The following is an 18537-nucleotide window of genomic DNA, read 5'->3' as shown; positions in this document are numbered from 1 at the left end:
ACTAGCACTAGCATGACTTTGAAGCTACGACAAATTACCTGCACTTTTATTTTATCTTGTATCTGATTTTTGCTTTTTCTAGGAGCTTATTCTGAAGAACAAGCTGCAAGGGTTGCAGGGGTTAGCAAATCTGGTGAGCTATTTTGGGACTGACGAAGTGCCACTTCTCAGTGTTGGCTGATGTCTTTGCGACCATCCATCAATTGAACAAGAAATAGAAATCTACAACCATCAGCAAGTGATTTACCAAAACAAGGAGCAGATGCTCCAAAAACTCGCCGAGTCGGAGCCATCCCAAAGCTTGCAGCGATCACGTCGACACTTGAATTGGTTTGGTTACTGGTTTAGGGCTTGAACACCGCCGCTGCGTCGCCACCGCCACCAGCGCAACCACCTCAAGATCACGTTAAGAAAGATGAAAGGAGATATGTGTACGTCAAGAAATGATATTAAGTGGTTTTCTATAAAATGAGATAGGTCTTTCGTGTCAAAGCCGATGCGGCAATTGTGATAAGGTGGAATGGTAACATGGCAATTTTTGTTTACGTGGCAACTTATGCACTATGGGCGCACCCACCTAGCCAAGTTATTGTACCGCTACGCTGGACAGTGTATTTTCAAGTTTTTACACCTAATCGCACCCACCTGCCAAGTTATTGTACCGTCAACGCAATTTACTTTAAAATTAAATTAAATTTGCTAAACAAGAGGATGAATGAAATGCATAAGAGGAGGATGGGGTAGTGCATCAGCGAATATGGTGCCTAGATGATAGGCGCAACAGAAAGAGAGCTTATGATTGCACACATAGTGAGAGCGAAACAATGGCGAAGATGAATAGAAACCTTAAGTTTTTAACCCTAGCCATTACAGAGTACATGTTACTATTTTGTTAAGCCGAAAGAAGGGCTGACATTTCATATTACAAGTCTACTTGCAATATTACAAATGACACATTCATAAATGTAAGTAATTTATTTTTATAATAATGCTATTCATGAAAAAGATCAAGATAAATTTGTTCCCTTATAGCTGCAATTATTGCAAAGTATGTTTCACAGACACTTATTTAAACTAATTAAACAACGTATCCACACATTTAAATAGAAAGAAAGGTTATAGTCGCGCGAACGCGCGACTTAATAAGCTAGTCATATGTGAAAATGGCACAAATGTTCTGAAAATTTTTGAAACTTTGCACATCCATAGTGTCGCAAAAGTTGTGATAAAATGAGAACTTACGTGTATGCACTAGTACCAAAACCATAACTATAACCACAAAACATACGATTCAGAAATGCAGAAATCACAGAGAAGCCACTCTACGGTTGTGCCTTGAAGATTCCTCCATATAATTAATACAACCCCTAGTGCTGAAGTAATAATACAGAGACGAAACTAATTATGCATGTCTAAAAGTTCTTGTTCAGTTTTTCAGGGACGGAGAGATTGACCGACTATGCATCTCAACAAACACTTATTCAGATGCATTACTAAAAGTACTTTTTTTCAGGGACGGAGGGCTTAATTACAATGACAGATTTATTACAATACTTTACTATCCAAGTTTGCCGCACCTAGGTTTAGTAAGCCGCAGGTTTTTAGCCACTCTTGGCCCACTCTGTTACAGAAACAGAGGTATCACTCTAGTCCAGAAAGCAAAGCCGACCAAGTCACCTTTACTGAGATTAACGCAAAATCAGTCTTTATTTCTTGAGTATCATAGCCATGGATTTTCTCCTTGAAGGAAACATAATGCTGGTCGAAACTGGATGGAAACGCGCCCACTTCGAACTTCAAATCTATGAAAGAATCCCTCCTTACAGCAACCACCGACCTCTTTAAACCACGTGACTCACTGATGACACCATCAAAGAGACGGATTTCCTTATCCAAGTTACTGATAAAACTTACTGTACGGTCTAATGTACGAATACGAAAAGATAACAAATAAAGCCTATAAGCAAATTGCTACAAAGAAATGATAAAGCCAAGGAATAAATAAAATTGGAGCGAGGCGAGAGGAAAAAGGAATGAGTTCAAAATAAATTTTAATTTGAAAACAAAAGAGAGGTTTTTGGTTTCTATAGGTTGGGAATCAAATAAAAACAAAGAAAGGATAGAATGGATAGGTAGGGTTTATTTGGTGGATTTGGTTTTCTAGTCGGTCCTAGAGTAACGCAGCACAACGGCTAGATATTTGGAGTGGTTAGCCGATGTTAAGGCATAACGGCTAAATATCGGCCCATCTAGTCGATGCTACAATCAAGTGGCACAACGACTAGAGAGTTGGGAGGGTTTATGTAGGTTTGTGGGTGGAAAGTGTTACCCTACAGCCGTGAGTGGCAGCAGAGCGGCTTGGATCGCACAGAATCCGAAAGCTAGTGTGTGGCATGCTGTAGAGGTCGAGGGAGTAGTGAGGCTCTGACCACTGTACGCGTTGAGGCGTAGGGTGCGAAGAGCAACACTTCGACCTTAGGATTAGGTTATGCCAGGATTTACGACCAACGGTTTGACGTCGGGGTTTGAGACCACACGAACGTCTCCATGGAAGGCGTAAAGTTCTATCGGCGGATTTTTAGTGGCTAAGGGATGGTATGGGAATGATTTAGAAATAAAAAGGGTATTTAAATAAATCAAAGGAATTTAAATTAAAAAGGGGTTTTAAATAGATTAAATAAATAAAATTTAAAATGGTAAAGAAAAGGGTATTTAAAGAAACTAAAGGATAATTAAAATTTAAAAAAGGTTTTTAAATAAAACAAGAAATTTAAAATTAAAGGGATGTAAAATAATTTTTAAAGGTTAATTAAAATAATTTAAAATTAGAAAGTAAATAAATAAATAAATAAATAAGGAAAAGGTTTTTAAATAAAATAAGAAATTTAAAATTAAAGGTATTTAAGATAAATCAAATAGGTTTAAATTAAAAAGGTATTCAAATAAAGAAATTTAAATAAAATTTTAAAATAGGAATTTGATATCAAAACAAAAGAGTTTGAAATTAGAAGAATTTAGGTCAAGGTCTCACTGGGATGGGATCTGTGGTTGGAGAGACATGGGTGCTTGAAGATTGAAATGGAAATTAAAGGAAAAAGATTTACTTTATAGAAGTGGGGCCCACATGTCATATGTCTCTTCTTCCTCCGGTTCTTCTCTCCTTGCTTCGTTTTCTTCCTCTCTGTTAGCCAGGGAACCGAGAGGAGGAGAGGAAGGGCGCCGATGCTGTGGTGGCTAAGATATGACTGCGCCGGTAGAGGATGGTGTTCCCGAACGATGCGCATCCGGGGAAGTCGGTGGTTGGCAAAGGGAGTGAAGGAGATGGCCGGAACGGCGCAGGCAAGAGTATAGCTCTGGCAACAAGAGGAGGTGGCTGTGGTGGTTGGTTTCGGAAGGGTAAAGGAAGGGGAAACTAGGAAAATGAGTTCACCTCGTCGAGGCAAACCCGATGGCGCAAGGATTTAATTAGTGGAATTCCGGTGAGGGAGATCGGCCGACGGTAGGTGGCAGCCGGACATGGCAGGAGAGAGAGAGAGAGGCAGAGCTCGAAGAGCTCGATTGGTGTGTGGAAAATGGAGGGGGTTCGTCTTCTTATATAGGCGGTGAGAGGCGGTGGCGAATGACGGTTGCGAAGGCAGTCGGCGACTTGGCCACGGTGACGGTGGCGTGGAGAAGAGGAGCACGGCGTCGGCGGCGGCACATCTGGAAGGGGCGAGACGGCGACGACGCTGTGGTTGCAGACGGCGGCGGCGGCAGGCCCACAGGGAAGAGGAAGGAGGCGGCTCAGCTGGGGCTGGGTCGCTTGGGCTGAGGAGGGAGATGGGCTGAGGGGAGAAGAAAAAGGAATTTCAGCCCGATTTGAATAGAAACCTTTGGAATTTTTGTGTAGAGGATTTTGAATGGAATTCAAAGGAGATGAAATCTATAGGAAGAAATGTTTGTGGACTTTTTGAATTTGACTAGAATTCAAAGGGGAAAAATTATAAAGGAAGATATTTGTGAACCTTTTGAATTTTGGACAAGAAATTTAAATAGAATTTAAGGAATTGAAAACTAAGGGAATTTTGACGGGAGGGTTTTAAATAGGTTTTAAAGGAGTTTTGGACCTTTTGAATAGGAGGGATTGAAAAGGTTTGTTAGCACAAGAACAATTATTCTGGAAATATTATTCTTGTGCTAGAAAGAATCAAACCTTGGGAATCAAACTGGCGGTTTAATTTATAGATAGAAGAAGTGGAACATCTAGAGGAGTTTGTGGAAGGTGTTGTATGAAAGAGAACAAGGATTTCTAAAGATAGGTCTAGATCAAGGGTTTGATCTAGAATAAATTCCAGCAAAAAGGAAATTATACTGGTTTAGTCCCAAGGATAAAATGGTTAATGGAATATAACAAAGAGTCGGGTCAATCGGGAATTATTGGCCCAAGCTAAATAGTAGACTTTAAAATCTTGAATGGATAATTTAGATGAACGAGATTTCAAAGGGGAAATATTTGGGGGTCCAAAGGAAAGGTATCAACTTTTCCTGTACTCTAGAGATGGTTGAGTGGGAATTGAAATAGTATTTGTTGGAGATGTTCGGGAATGGATTCAAAGGAAAAATAATCTAGAGCCAAAGTTAGAGATTAAAGAAAATAATAGAAATGTTTTGCAAAATTTAAAAGAGCGCGATTAACTTTGCAAATAAAGTCTAAATCCAAGTTAAAAGAAATTAAGAGAAGGCAAGATCACTTCAAAAGAAGAATTGAGAAGAGTGCAACTAAAATATTTCGTAAAAATTTTTCCCCTGAAATTGAGTCCGTTACAAGTAACTAATGCACTTAGTGATTAAATTTGGGGAATCTAGCAATTTATTACAATAGAGTTTTGTGGCTCAATCTGTTAACTATTAGTCTATTACATAATTATTAGGAAAAATCAAGGTATGGTGTTTCTAGCTATGAACCACTTAAATCGGTTGTCTCATTTAAATTAGTATATTTTTCAAAGGTTGGAAATTTTCAGTTTGAAATAAGTAGCACAGCCTGAAATTTCTTTAACTGGGAAGACCATTTGTACAGGTTTGGTTTCGATCGAAGCTACAGGTTGAATTTGGAAGATCATGCAACCATGATGCTACAAATATTAATCTTGATGGTTTAAATAAACCTATCTCATCTATACAACTTGATTCAGCTTAATTTACTTCCTGCATTACTGCACAGTTATTCTTCATTTATTTGTGCGTGCAGGATCTATGGAAGAGGGCCAGGAGGTACTAGGGCATGTACAAAGGTATTAATTAGTGGGCTCTCTTTATTGCCATGGAAGCAGATTTGATGATGTGGAAGAGAGAGAAAAAAGAATGGAGATGCATCGATGTTTTGCATGCAATCGGCCTGACATCGGCTCACAATGAGAAAAACACGAGCAGACGAGATAACCAATGGCCGTTGTATAGTCCATCTTCAAGAAAAGTCACGTATTTAGATCCAAAATGCAGAAAATCACGACACCATTGCTACAAAAATTTAATTACTGCATATTAGTGGAGAGACGATCGGAAAGCCAGCCTTTGTAGAACTATTGTTTTTCTCTGACATAGCCTATTCAAGAGTCCATGGCGGGCTCAACCGTTGAACGTGCCCTAAGAGACCTATTGTGCCATTCTATTCTTGAATTTTTTGGCTGTTTGTATTACTAACCTGTGAAAACTTATAAGGATGTGATGAAATTATTGTTCGTGCAATAATAAGGTTTTCATCCTAACAAATTTAATTATTCAACATCATTTTACTTTGTGATTTTAAATTGGTGTATATTTTTTACCCGTTGCAACGCACAGACACCTACCTAGTCAACATCTAAAATAAATAAGATGGTACCATCAGTCAGGATTGAAATCGTCGAGTGACAAGAAAACACACCGGAAACACGACGGACAGGTCCTCCTCGAGCAAGCAATGGTGACCACCAGCTAGCCGCTGCAGATGCCATGAGAGAGGGAGAAGAGATGAGGCGGTGCATCGGGGCAGGAGATCAGGTGGCGGCGTTAGAGCGTCGGGGAAGATGCGGAATTGGGCGGAGAATTCGCATATGTGCGCACCCAGGAGATCGAAAGGGCGTGACAAGATGTGGGACATCAGGCACACCGACCCACGGGCTCAACTTGTGGGGTTTTTCGTAGCAAAAGGAGCAGTAATTTTAGGATAGATTCACACCCAGCCCATTCCTAGTGGTATGTGCTGTTGTAGTACACCGTCTATTTTCTTTTTAGCTAATCTTGTTGGTAGGCATTTTATGTTTGCCGATGAAAAGTGACTAGAGAGAGATTCATTGGCAACATAAACGTAATGATTATTTTTATCTGTTACTCCCTCCGTCCCAAAATAAGTATAGTTTTGCACTATTCACGTTCAACGTTTGACTGTTCATCTTATCTGAAAATTTTTGAGTAAAGTGTACGGTCGGTTCTTAAACTTGTAGGGTTGTGTCATCTAGATCCCTAAACTCTCAAAATACATATCTAAATCCCAGAACTTGTCATATTGTGTCATCTAGGTCCCAAATCGCCACAACCCCTTCAGGATCCTACGTGGCGTTGATGTGGCATGCCACACGGACATGACATGGCATTATTTTGATTGACAAATGGGACCCATTTAATTTTTTTCTTTTTCTTTTTTTCCTCTTTTTTTTCCCCTTTCTTCTCCTTTCGCTGTGGACCGTACAGAAAAAAGGAAAAAAAAGAATGAGAAGAAAACTAAAAAGAAAAGAAGAAAAAAAGAGAAAAGGACACGTCACGTCCATGTGGCATTGCCACATCAGCGTCACGTAGGATCCTAGAGGGGATGAGTTAATTTGGGACCCAGATGATACACTTTGACAAGTTCTAGGATCTGGATATGCATTTTGAGAGTTTAGGGAACTATATGATATAACCCTACAAGTTTAAGGATCGCCAATACACCTTACTCAAAATTTTTTATGATTAGTATTTTTATTGCTATTAGATGATAAAACATGAATAGTACTTTATGTGTGACTAAATGTTTTCAAATTTTTCACAAATTTTTTAAATAAGACGGACGGTCAAACGTTGAGCACGAATATTTACAGCTGCACTTATTTTGGGACGGAGGTAGTAATATCTTTGGTTAGATTTACAATGGTTCTTCTTAATGCTACCAGTACGTATGGCATTGAACTACTTCCACACGTATTTGGATATCAGGATGAAGCTAAAATAGAAATTCCAGATATTTATTCAGTGACAAACAACTCCTCCGTTGCAAGTAGCAAGTACACGGGGATGTACATAGGATATATTCATTTTCCAAAACTATAGGAAAATAATTTGGGAAGGGGATGTTACAAACACTGGAAAATTATTTGCGAATCCGAAGAAATCTTCTCTCTGAGCTGCTCGACTACATTGTCTTGCTCATCCTTCGACTTTGGGAAGTCATGATCTTTTATACAAGAAAGAGGCGTGCCTAATGCCTCACAGTCCTCGCATGGTTCTTCCTCTTTCAGAATAACAGTCTGCAGGTTGCGAGCTTGCTCCATGATGGCCTTTAAAAAGACCAATTGTTGCTTGAGTGGCCTAAAGCCAGTGAACTGGAGTTCTTTCAATTGCCAATTTCTGGTGCCAGTGAACTCAGATATCTCCCATGAAGGATGTGTTGTTTCTCCATGAACAAGCTTTCTTCCATCTTCATCCTCTTTGTTTACCAAGCATACATGTTCCCAGGTCTACATTTAGTATGAGCACTTGGTTATGTTAATTTGTGCACATAATGATAGTCCAGTTGCAGTTACTGTCATATGCTATTGTTGCGCTCTATTAAAAAAAAAGGAAACTTACATCAATACAAAGGAGCTCAACGGATGGTGCAGCTTCAAGGAGGTTTATAGTCCATAACAGGTCAAATTCAACATGAATGCAAAGAATAGATAACTTCTTTAGATTGTTGAATGCAGGGCAGAGCTGTTTTTGTTCAGGTTGCATCCATAACTGAAAAAACAAAAGGCAGAAATGAAGCACGTGAGTGATTGCCAAATATATATGAATCCATTGCACAAACAAGATTACTCCTAAATAATAAAATCCTTGCGGGCAATTACAAGCAAAAGAGGGGTTAAACCAAAATTTAGGAGGGTGTGGTTGCACACTTGACCACCTCACAGGTTTTCTCATTTTTAAATTGAAGGTAAATACACCTAAGTGGTTGAACTGAGCCAGCTGAAACTATCACAGCATTTTAGTGCTAGATCCTCATTCTGAGTAACATGCCGCAACGTAACAGTTGTACCAATAATAGAAAAGCAGATCATAACAAATGATTATGCAATTACCTTTTCTCCTTGGAAATCTATTGTCAAAGTATGCAAGTTCGGGACACCTTGTAAAACTTTGCTTAACTTCAAGCCTTGGAAGTCAGATTGGGCAGGACATGCGAGACGTAATTCCCTAAGGCTTGGGACTGAGCCGAATGACAAGGGGGCATAAGGAGTGAACCAAATTTCCCAGTAAATGTACTCGAGTTTTGGGAGGCAGACTAAATCGAGCCTCCCAAAGAAGCACACTGCAAGCTCCAAATGCCGGAGCTTTGAATTTGGCGCATTTATCTTCCAAACATCGCGGCTCCCATCATCGCAATGCTCGAGATTCAGATAGTCCAACTGAGTGCAACAATCGAAAAGAATACGATGAATGTCTCCATCGAGGTGCACATTGTACAGAGAGAGCCTTGTGATGCAACAAATCACACGAGGAAAAGCACCAGCAAAGACCTTCACAGCTCTGGCTTGATGAAGCATATCATCGTCATTGCAATCTATATGTCTCTTCTCGTGCAAAACAGCAAGGTCCAATTCTTTTACTATCCCAGCTTCAATTGCTTGACTTAATACTGATCCTATATTGCTTGAGTGGCTGCCCATCATGTAGAGTTTGAGGCATAGGTTTCTGATGGAGGTGTCTCTCTGTGGCACAGATAGCAAACTCGTAGCTGCTTTGGTGAGAGCTGACATAGCTTGATCCATGTGCACAGTCGTTATGCTACTGAACGCTGGGGCATGTAGGAATTCTGCAACATCCAAATCCAGCTTAGTTAACTACCAAGGTAGGTGCCTCCACCGCGTTGACAGGGCGCTTGTCTTTGCAACCGTACTAATGTTGAGTCTCGCCAAGATATCCAACAAAATATCGTCAGGTAGATTGCTGAGCCTATCGCCCTCCTCCGCTTGCTACAATAATTAGATTACACAAAATATGTTAGTGGCTTGAAGCATTAAAACTCTAAAGAATACTCCCTCTGTTTTTTAATAGATAACGCCGTTGACTTTTTCTTACATGTTTGACCGTTCGTCTTATTCAAAAAATTTACGTAATTATAATTTATTTTATTATGGGTTGTTTTATCACTCATAGTACTTTAAGTGTGATTTATATCTTATACATTTGCATAAAATTTTTTAATAAGACGAATGGTCAAACATGTGAGAAAAAGTTAACGGCGTCATCTATTAAAAAACGGATGTAGTACTTATAATTGAAACCAAGAACTTACAAAGGTGTGTCCATTATCTATCTCCATGTGGAATCTGACTTGCCTTCTGCAGCGAAGCTGCTATGTTGAAAGCCCAAAGCTTACGACCTGACTCTTTTATGCAGCAACGAAGTTAAGAGCCCTTTATGCGCCTAGGAAGCCAAGAAACCCAATGCTCGTGTTTGTTGTTCATGACAAAGGTTCGGCTGCCCTTTTGTGGGGGGGACATGAGCATTGAGAGTCCGACTAGAATAATGATATGCCCAAGGGCTCCCAAATATTCCCAAATTTTCTTGGTTCCAATAGTCGCCGCCGATCCGACAATCTGCCCCTGGAAATAGCACACTTTCTCCTCGGAGGAGGCAGGAGAAAGGATACTCAAAAATAACCGACAATAGTATATGAAAGCGAGAAGATGAGTAGAGTAACCACAGGCGAGCGGCGGCGTACCATACCGTAGTTCGGAAATCTTAGCGTGGTAGACGCCGGGCAGGGTGGTGACGGGCGGAGCGGCGGCGGGCGCGCGGCGGGAGATGGGGGGATTGGCGACCGACGAGCCTAAGAGGAAGGAGGAGACGACCGTCGGGAGATGGGCGAGGGGAGAGGCTTCATCGTTTGGCTTATTCATATATTTACATAAAAAAAATAATTTGTGAATACAACTTTTATATACGTATTCTTAACGATCCAAAAGTAGAGGCTAAAAAATAAACTTAGGTGAAAAAAATCCCAAAACCAACTCTAAATTAAATGTTAAAAATTTAAATTTTGGCTGATAAGCAAAAGATGGGGCTGGAAGTGCGACCATGTCGCACACACGGGCCACGGCCTCCTGACCTCAACAAGGGAAAGCGGAGATGGGCCGATGGCTACTCGTCACGGCCCATAAAAGCTCGCTTGTTTTGGGCCCCATATATTGGGCCGGGCATCCTCAGATTTCTTTTTCTCAGAGAAAATTCTGACCGGAGAATCTCTCGATCAACAGCCAACGTGGTAACTCACCGTGCAGGCCGGACCGCCAGCAGAATTCCTAATTCCCGCGTATGCGCCGTCAACGCGTACTTCCGGCCCACACACGTGTTTCTTTTTCTCTTTTTTTTTTGGCGCAGTTAATGTTTGCAGTGTCATAATTGTAAATCCCCCATTTGCTACCGCCATGTTTCTTCCTTTTTTTTTCACAGTTCGATGTCGCACGGGTAGGAGAAAAAATCATAATTAGTTTACTAGTAATTTTTAAATCTTAACTTAAAAATTTTCAGATTTGGTCTTGAAAGTTTTCAAATCTCGAGTTGAAAGTTTTCAAACCTCGAGTTAAAAATTTTTAAATCTCAAGTTGAAAGTTTTCAAAATTTTCAAATCTGAACTTGAAAGTTTTCAAATCTCGAGTTGAAAGTTTTCGAATCTCGAGTTAAAAATTTTCAAATCTTAAGCTGAAAGTTTTCAAAATTTTCAAACCTGGACTTTAAAGTTTTCGAATATCAACTTGTCAAGTTGAAAGTTTCAAATCTGAGTTAAAAGTTTTCAAAATTTGACTTTAAAATTTGAATCTTAAATCAAAAGTTTCAAATTTAGTTTAAATTTTTGTCAATCTGTTAATAAAAAAATCTAAAAAAAAGATAAAATCTTTAAAAAAATTCCTAATTACTGTTATTAATGTTAACTAATAGAGATAGTTAAGTGGGAAGTGCGCGCTAGCGGCACACTCGCCTGCTAGCCACTGCCACTGCCACAGTGCAGGTTGCATGACTTGCATCCCAAAAACAAACAATTAACCAAAAACAAAAAATCAAAGCAGTATAGGGAGATGGTGAGGCAGCTTTCGGCTTGGACACTTGGACGTATACACCACCGACTGGCTCCGTCCATGCTTGGCTGCTCTGCGCCGTTGCCTCTCTCATCTCTGAAGATTTGAAGAGGATGCAGGCAATGCAGCTCGAGACGAAGCCAAAAACAGCGCCTATGCAATCCAAGCACGGACTCTCTGTAAAATAATACACACTCACACTACTAGTAGTATACTACCACTACGGTATACTACTATGAGACGACGACGATGGTAAAATATCATAATTCGATAACGTACTACTCAAAGTCACCAGGTTTTTTCTTCTCTCTTTTTTTTGTTGATGTTTTGTCCACAAACCAGGCAATACAAATTCCAATGTTCTTTTTGAGAAACTTCACCAGTTACGGTGGAAGAAACAATCAACAATAATACAATGTGACCATATATATAGGTACATGGTACACTAAACTCAGTAACAGATTCTGCGCTCCCGCGCACGATACAGCCATACAGTGCATCATAAAACATTACATTCCTCCAGAAGGAGAAGAAAACACCAACCGGAAAAAAAAAAGAAAAAAGAAGAAGCTACTATTGGTTTATGCACATCGGTACACACCTCCTGTGATTTAACCGCCCACAAGTGCCTCAAAACGCTAATTAATGGAAACTAGGTCTAGAAAAGCTCACTGGGGCCGTTAAAAATCTGGAGGAAAAAACCATCCACGTCGCGGTTTCTGCGATGGAAAGAAAGCAAGCTTGGAGACCATATTGCTTCTGAAAAAAAACAGAGACCATATCCTGGCATGCCACCAGTAAAAAACATATATTGTAATCAAGGGTAAATGCGTCAAGCTTTAATTTGTCAAGGTGCTGCTTCAGATGCTCCTTTTCTTGAGGATGATCTTTGGGTTCGGAATATGGTGAAGGCTGTTGCTGTCAACTAATGATTCCATTTCTTGGGATAAAGCTGGATGAGGTTGTACCTGCAGGTTCGAATTCCAAGCAACATCACAAGTTTAGAATACAACCTTAATAAGGGCCAAATTTTATAACTCAAGGGGGGTGTAACCATAATTTAGTCAGGAATTGTTCTAAAGAAACTCGCTGAGCTCATAGTGAATAGAAATAAATAACAGTTTTTTTAGGGTAATAAATAACAGAGTTCGTGGCCGTGTCTCTTCACATGGCCATGCCAAGATACAGAAAAAATTATCACATCTAACCTCGTAACTGCGAAGCAGAGAAGCAATCAACATTGCGATCCCAAGAACCGCAAACTTCTGCCCAACACATGCTCGACTCCCAGAGCCAAATGGAAGGAATGATTCAGTCTTATCACACTCGTCAGTGAAGAGGTTGATCCCATTTGAGCCTTTATGTGCTGCCGCTAATATCTCTGCAGTAAAACAAGTAAAAGAAGAAAACATATTGAGATAATGCACAAATGAACAAGCGGAAAGGAAAATGAAGGGAGCAGAGGGAGAGACCTTCAAAATTAATTTCCTTTTTGAGGAAACGATTAGGGTTGAACTGGCAAGCATCATTTCCCCATGTAGAAGCTTCCATTTGCACGAGATGCAAAGGAATAACCAATATTGCTCCAGCTGGTATTGTGATGCTGGAATTAAGATTAACATCTGCACTCAAGGAAATTGTAAGGAGATCAATAATGTACAGCAGGTAATCCAAAAGGTCTAGAGCTCACACTTCACACAAGAGCTAAAAATAAATGAAATAAAAGTACACCTGATTTCTCCTACAACTGGATAATGGATATATTAAGGAACCTCAGAACCAAAGCATAATCTCAATACAGTACAGCAAGATCAGGATGAAGAAAAGACATCTCCATTTAAAATCATATGATAATATGATATGGATGACATTTCAGGACATATAAGAAAATTTATATATTAATAAAAATGGCCTCAAGAAATACAGGGTATGAAACGTGGTGCTATGTACACTATTAATATTTTTTCATTTTTCATTGATCGGTACTTTTTAAGTTTTATTGAAAAGATATGTATACCTTGTTGCAAAGAACATCTCTGGAGAAGAGGTCCAGCAGGCAAAAGTCGAGCAGATTCACATACAGTAGCAAGTAGGAATTTCATCCTAAGCACATCATCTATCTTAAGCTCAGATGATTCACTGTGACCTGAAACTATCTCCGAATGCAGCTGTAGGAAAACAGCACATGTAAGTCAGAGAAACAGCATAAATACAATGCAACCGCCTGAAAGAAGCAGTTTCCATGTCAACGAAGATAAATGAAGAAACAAGTTCAGCCTTGTCAAATTAACAAAGGAATGCTATAACAAAACCAGAATAACTTGAGACTATCATGATACTACATGAAGGGCAGAAATATATTGCATAAGCAAAGAACAAGGAGCAATACTGGACAATATGCAACATTGTAACATATATATAACTGGGAGAGATCTGTTTAGGTAAAGGAACTACCTATTGAAACAAAAAAGCAGTAACAAGCACCAATCATCACATAAAGAGCAACCAGGATTGTTTGCAACAGAGAAATAAAGCAAATAATGTGTACCTGGCATTGCAAGTTTGGGTACAAGGCAAGCCTTGTTAGGATGTTGCCAATTAGGTTAGCACACGTGGAAATTCCATGCAACATTAAACCCATAATGTTACCACATATTTCTTCTTCTGAGCTGAGAGGCCCTTCAGCTGCCTCGTTGAGACAACGACTTGAAATCACACCATCAAGCAGAGAAAAGCCTCTGCATGGATCTTTTATCATCCTTTCACTTCTCTGACAGGAACTCAGATCAATAAGGCTAAGTACACCATTTTGGTTTCTTGATTTTGCAACGATGCCTTGTGTTAATAGCTTCAATCGAGCACATAGTGTTCTGTACCTCCTATAATCAGGTTTCCAAAATGGGGGAACTGCATAAGAAGCCCAGAAACAAGCATCCTTTGCAACCGTCATCATCAGCTCCTCATAGGCAGAAGCATCAGACCAATCAAAGAAAGCATCACCAAAAAGAGCCGAGCCAACAATGTTAAATGCCATGTGTTGGGAAAAATATCTGCAGTCCAGAAAATCCCTGGCCATAATGGAGTCAACTCTATCAAGGACAATTTGAATGATCTTGAAGGAACTTCCACCAGTACCAACACTAAGTTTTTCATCCAGGAATGACTTCAGTGATTCCCTCCTACTTTTGACCTGAAAATGCAGGAGAAAAGCATTAAAAGAATAGCGGAGATGAATCAGCAATTGTATGTGCCATCTGAATGATAACTATCACCAAAAATATGCAAGGCAAACGAGACAAATTAATACAGCAGACTGCATATGGTATTTTATCACATTTGAGACACAAACCTTCTCGAACGAGGAAATGAACAGACCAAGTTTTCCACAAGCCAAATTATATGTCTTCCCAGTCAACGGCAACTTATCTTCAGCCTTTGTTAGCAACTCTTTAATTACCCTAGAATCTTTAACTGAGACAAGCAGTTGAGAGGGTCCGAGCCACAGTCGAACAACTGGGCCATAACTGCCATGTAACTTCGATAGGTAGCCTGTTTAATAATGCAGTTGAAAGGAACATATGATCAGTGGTGAAATACAGCAGTTCAGGGGAATATGATCAGAAATCAAACCATCCACAGTTTTAGTGTTTTACTCAACAAATACTGGTAGATCGCAATTATGAATCTGCTCAAAATCTGCATTAGCTATTTCTTTCCAGAATTTTTATGCGTAACAATGTACAACCGACTATCTGTTATGTAGAGTATTTGATGCACCATGTGCTAGAGCATTGTATAATCGGGCCCTAAAGACTACAGAGTTGAGCTAGGCCAGTCTACGCACATGCTCATTTGACTAAACAGGAAAAATGAGAAATACAATATGATGCCACAAACATAGGACAGCATGGTATCAAAAAGTTATCCGTATTTCCCTGCAAAAAAAAAAAAGTTATCCGTATTAAAGTTAGTAAAATACTCGTGTGATGCCTATCTATTCCTATATTTATATGCAAAACACCTACCTTATGCACAGCGAATTCTGTTAGTAACTCAATCCTCATCTGGCAAAATCGTAATGAACAACTTATTCATATAAGGGAGATGTTTTTTTTCATCCAGATAGGTTATTTCAGCAATTTTTGTCCAATATTTCCTAAATCATAGTTTGGCGCAGGTCAGGGTAGGACGGTTCATCCTACCTTCATGTACATCGTATTCAAAATAAGGTGTAAATGTTTATTTTAAAGAAAAACTGAAAACATTCAGGCACAATGGATATACCAGACCACAATTCATTATACATAGTTTAAAATCGAACTTTGTCATGGAAGGTGAAATAAAGAAGCAAAATCAACTGAAAGAGGATAATTGAAAAAAAAAGAGGATGGTACTATATTATTGTTTACTAAAATCTGTCTATTCAATTTTCTGCCCTGTGTTAAACTAATTTAGAAACTGTGGCAGCGTAGATCCATGCAGTATCATTGTTTTCAAATTACCTCACACTTTTTAATGACCATTTGCAGGTGTTTTTGATAGGGTACATGATGCACCGATATTGTTCTCTAGCACCAATAGCCAAGATGTATTGAAGAGCGGAGGATTAGATCTAGACAATTGACATGAAGATCAGCATACACTGATGACAGATTTGATTTGATCCGATTGCCATGAGCCCATGAGAAATGTGTTTTTTTTTCTCAGGAAACAGAGTATTAATTCAATTCTCCTGGGAATTCTACTATATTCATATAATCAGACAAACCTCAAAGTAATACGTAGCAGATCTCTACACCGTCCAATCCTTTGGAAATATATCCCAAATCAAGGTCAACTTGGTAATAATTCAGTTCCCTTGCTGACTTACAAAATATGAAAATTCAGCAAAAACAACCTCACATAAAAAGTAAAAAGTACTCTAGAATCTAAACGGCAAAACAAATTAAGCAACAATTTATAGGTCACGCTCAGTTGCTGGAAAACAGATCCGCCAAAAACAGTTCATACCTCAATCACTAGCTTCTTTTTTTTTTGTCTTCCCCTACCTCATACCAGCAGGTTCCACTTCCTCAAAGAGGAACGGAAATATTACAGGCTTACAGCCACTGAAGCTACAAATTTGGGCACGAATCTGTCGTAAAACAGATCAAATAATTCGACACAGTCCAAATCAGCCGATTTGACATTCTAATCGAACTCCACCCAGATCAGCGCCCAACTAAATCAAATCCCACATCAATTAATCAAAATAAGAACAGATTCCCAAATCACCGTACTCAGGTCGCTCGCGTAGCAACTGGAGGATGATGAGTTGCTGAATCTCGAATCAAACTGCGGCAACGTTCCTCCCAATCGAACAGTTCCCACGGAAACCCGAGCAAGCATAAAAAGAGAAGGCCATATGCCCAATAATTCTACCCTGCGAAGGCGCCGAACTCGCGCCAAATCCAATTCCACAGTAGCTCCGCATCCGTACCCACCGGAACTACCACCAAACCAACCGCTACTCGCACGAACAGGGAAGAGAAGGGAGGAAGGAGGAGGAGGACGACGGAAACCTACCGGTGATGTCACCGGCGGCGAGGCCAGGGTCGGCGGGGAAGGCGGGCGGGCCGGGGAGGCGGGCGCCGAGGGCCCAGAGGCGGAGCAGCGCGGCGAGGCGGAGGACGAGCAGCCACGTGACGGCGAGGAGGGCCGCCCACAGCAGCGCGTTGGTGCCCCGCTCCGCGTAGTCGCGGAGGAAGGCGGCGCCGCCGCACGCGGCGGCGTGGGGGCCGCCGCCGCTGAGGAGCGCGCCCAGGAGGGTGTACGGGACGTGGTGCTCGCAGGGGGAGGCCATGGCGAGGGGGTGGTTTGCCGGCGGAGGCGGTGGCGGAGGCGGCGAGCGGCGCGGCGGTGGTCGGAGCAGCGCGAGCTGGAGCTCTCTGCGTGCAGTAATAAAGAGGAGAAGAGGAGAGGAGAGATGGAACATTCGCCTACGGCTCCCTGGAGAAAAAGATCTGCGCACCACAGGCCTCAGACCTGGTAATACTTCTCATCTGGTCCAACTACTCCCTCCATTTTAAAATATAAGGCACAACCATCCTTAACTCAAAAATCAAGAAATAATTATTATTATCTTATAGTTTGAATCATCCTAATAATATAATACATGCATTCAATAGAATTAGATAACATGGGAGTGGAGGATTTAAAAGGTAATAATTTAATGGAAAAGATACCATAATTAATTGTATGCCTTTTATCATGGAACATCTAAGAAAAGTGGTTGTTTCTTATATTACAGAATGGAGGGAGTATTTTTAATTGCAAATCTATCCCTAAGCAAAAATGAAACAGAGGATTAACAAATTACTACTCCCTTCGTTTCACAATGTAAGACTTTTTAGCACTGCTCACATGCATATAGATGTTAATGAATCCAAACACATACATATGTCTAGATTCATTAACATCTAAATGAATGTGGGCAGTGCTAGAAAGTCTTACATTGTGAAACAGAGGAAGTATTACTTAGTAATTAGTAATTATTAGCTAAAAATTAAGAAAATGGTTAATATGATTTTTCAGACACAGCGTTGCTATCAAATTTTGCAAAAAAAAAATATCGTTTAACTGTTTGGGTAGCGCACAAAAAATAATAGGAGTGGAAGTTAAAAAAGCGAAATATGTAACACACGCCATCCTTTGTTAAATTTAATTTTTAGAGCTGATTTTTACCGTTGTGTATTACTTCGTATTAGTTTTATATAAAATTGGTAAGAATACATATATAAAATTTTTACCCATGAATCATTTTCTCATTGATGATAAGCTTAGTTATAGCCGAAACGATTAATTTTTTTTAATGATGGATTACTCTAAGTTTATGATAATTTTGAAGGCATCAATAAAGTACCCACTACAAAGTTGATATGTTGTTTTATAATTAAAAAAAAGTTATTTTTAAAGAAATAGTACTAATTTGTGAGCTCGAGAACAACCAAACGGGCCTAGTTTCTGTTAGTGTTGTCTATTGGATCACCTAGGTTTAGATCTAGTCGGGTGGTTCTATTTGCGATGGATGATTGAACAACAATAGAGAATAAGGGAAAGGGTTTAGGGATGTGACCGGTTGACGCGTTGGATGAAGAGGAAGTCCCAGCCATCGTCGTTGTCGTCGCTCTGCTTGACGTGGGCGGCGGCGGCGATGGCGGTC

At 40.0% G+C, this 18537-nt stretch overlaps 2 protein-coding genes and 1 long non-coding RNA gene across 3 annotated transcripts; all 3 read right to left on the bottom strand.

Moving 5' to 3' along the window:
- Positions 1-1331: 1331 nt before the first annotated feature.
- Positions 1332-3565, bottom strand: LOC107281551 (uncharacterized). Its single transcript, XR_001547399.3, has 2 exons — positions 3105-3565; positions 1332-1858 (listed from the first exon to the last, which is right to left on the bottom strand). It is a non-coding gene; the product is annotated as an uncharacterized lncRNA (long non-coding RNA).
- Positions 3566-7291: 3726 nt separating this feature from the next.
- Positions 7292-9911, bottom strand: LOC136357461 (uncharacterized). The gene is made up of 4 exons (XM_066312723.1): positions 9554-9911; positions 8337-9230; positions 7846-7995; positions 7292-7733 (listed from the first exon to the last, which is right to left on the bottom strand). Exons 2-4 carry the CDS (start codon positions 9024-9026, stop codon positions 7350-7352), a joined length of 1224 nt encoding a protein of 407 aa, XP_066168820.1. The 5' UTR covers positions 9027-9230; positions 9554-9911; the 3' UTR covers positions 7292-7349.
- A 1833-nt stretch (positions 9912-11744) lies between these two features.
- Positions 11745-17303, bottom strand: LOC4344089 (uncharacterized). Its single transcript, XM_015792172.3, has 7 exons — positions 16902-17303; positions 14686-14885; positions 13885-14526; positions 13354-13504; positions 12809-12958; positions 12545-12717; positions 11745-12304 (listed from the first exon to the last, which is right to left on the bottom strand). The coding sequence occupies exons 1-7, from the start codon at positions 17176-17178 to the stop codon at positions 12197-12199; spliced, it is 1701 nt and encodes a 566-aa protein (XP_015647658.1). The 5' UTR covers positions 17179-17303; the 3' UTR covers positions 11745-12196.
- Between the last annotated feature and the right edge of the window lie 1234 nt (positions 17304-18537).

The sequence above is a fragment of the Oryza sativa genome, chromosome 7 (assembly GCF_034140825.1).
Source record: "Oryza sativa Japonica Group chromosome 7, ASM3414082v1".
NCBI classification, from domain to species: domain Eukaryota; kingdom Viridiplantae; phylum Streptophyta; class Magnoliopsida; order Poales; family Poaceae; genus Oryza; species Oryza sativa.
Note: the sequence above shows the minus strand (reverse complement) of the source record. Positions and strands in the feature narration are given on the sequence as shown.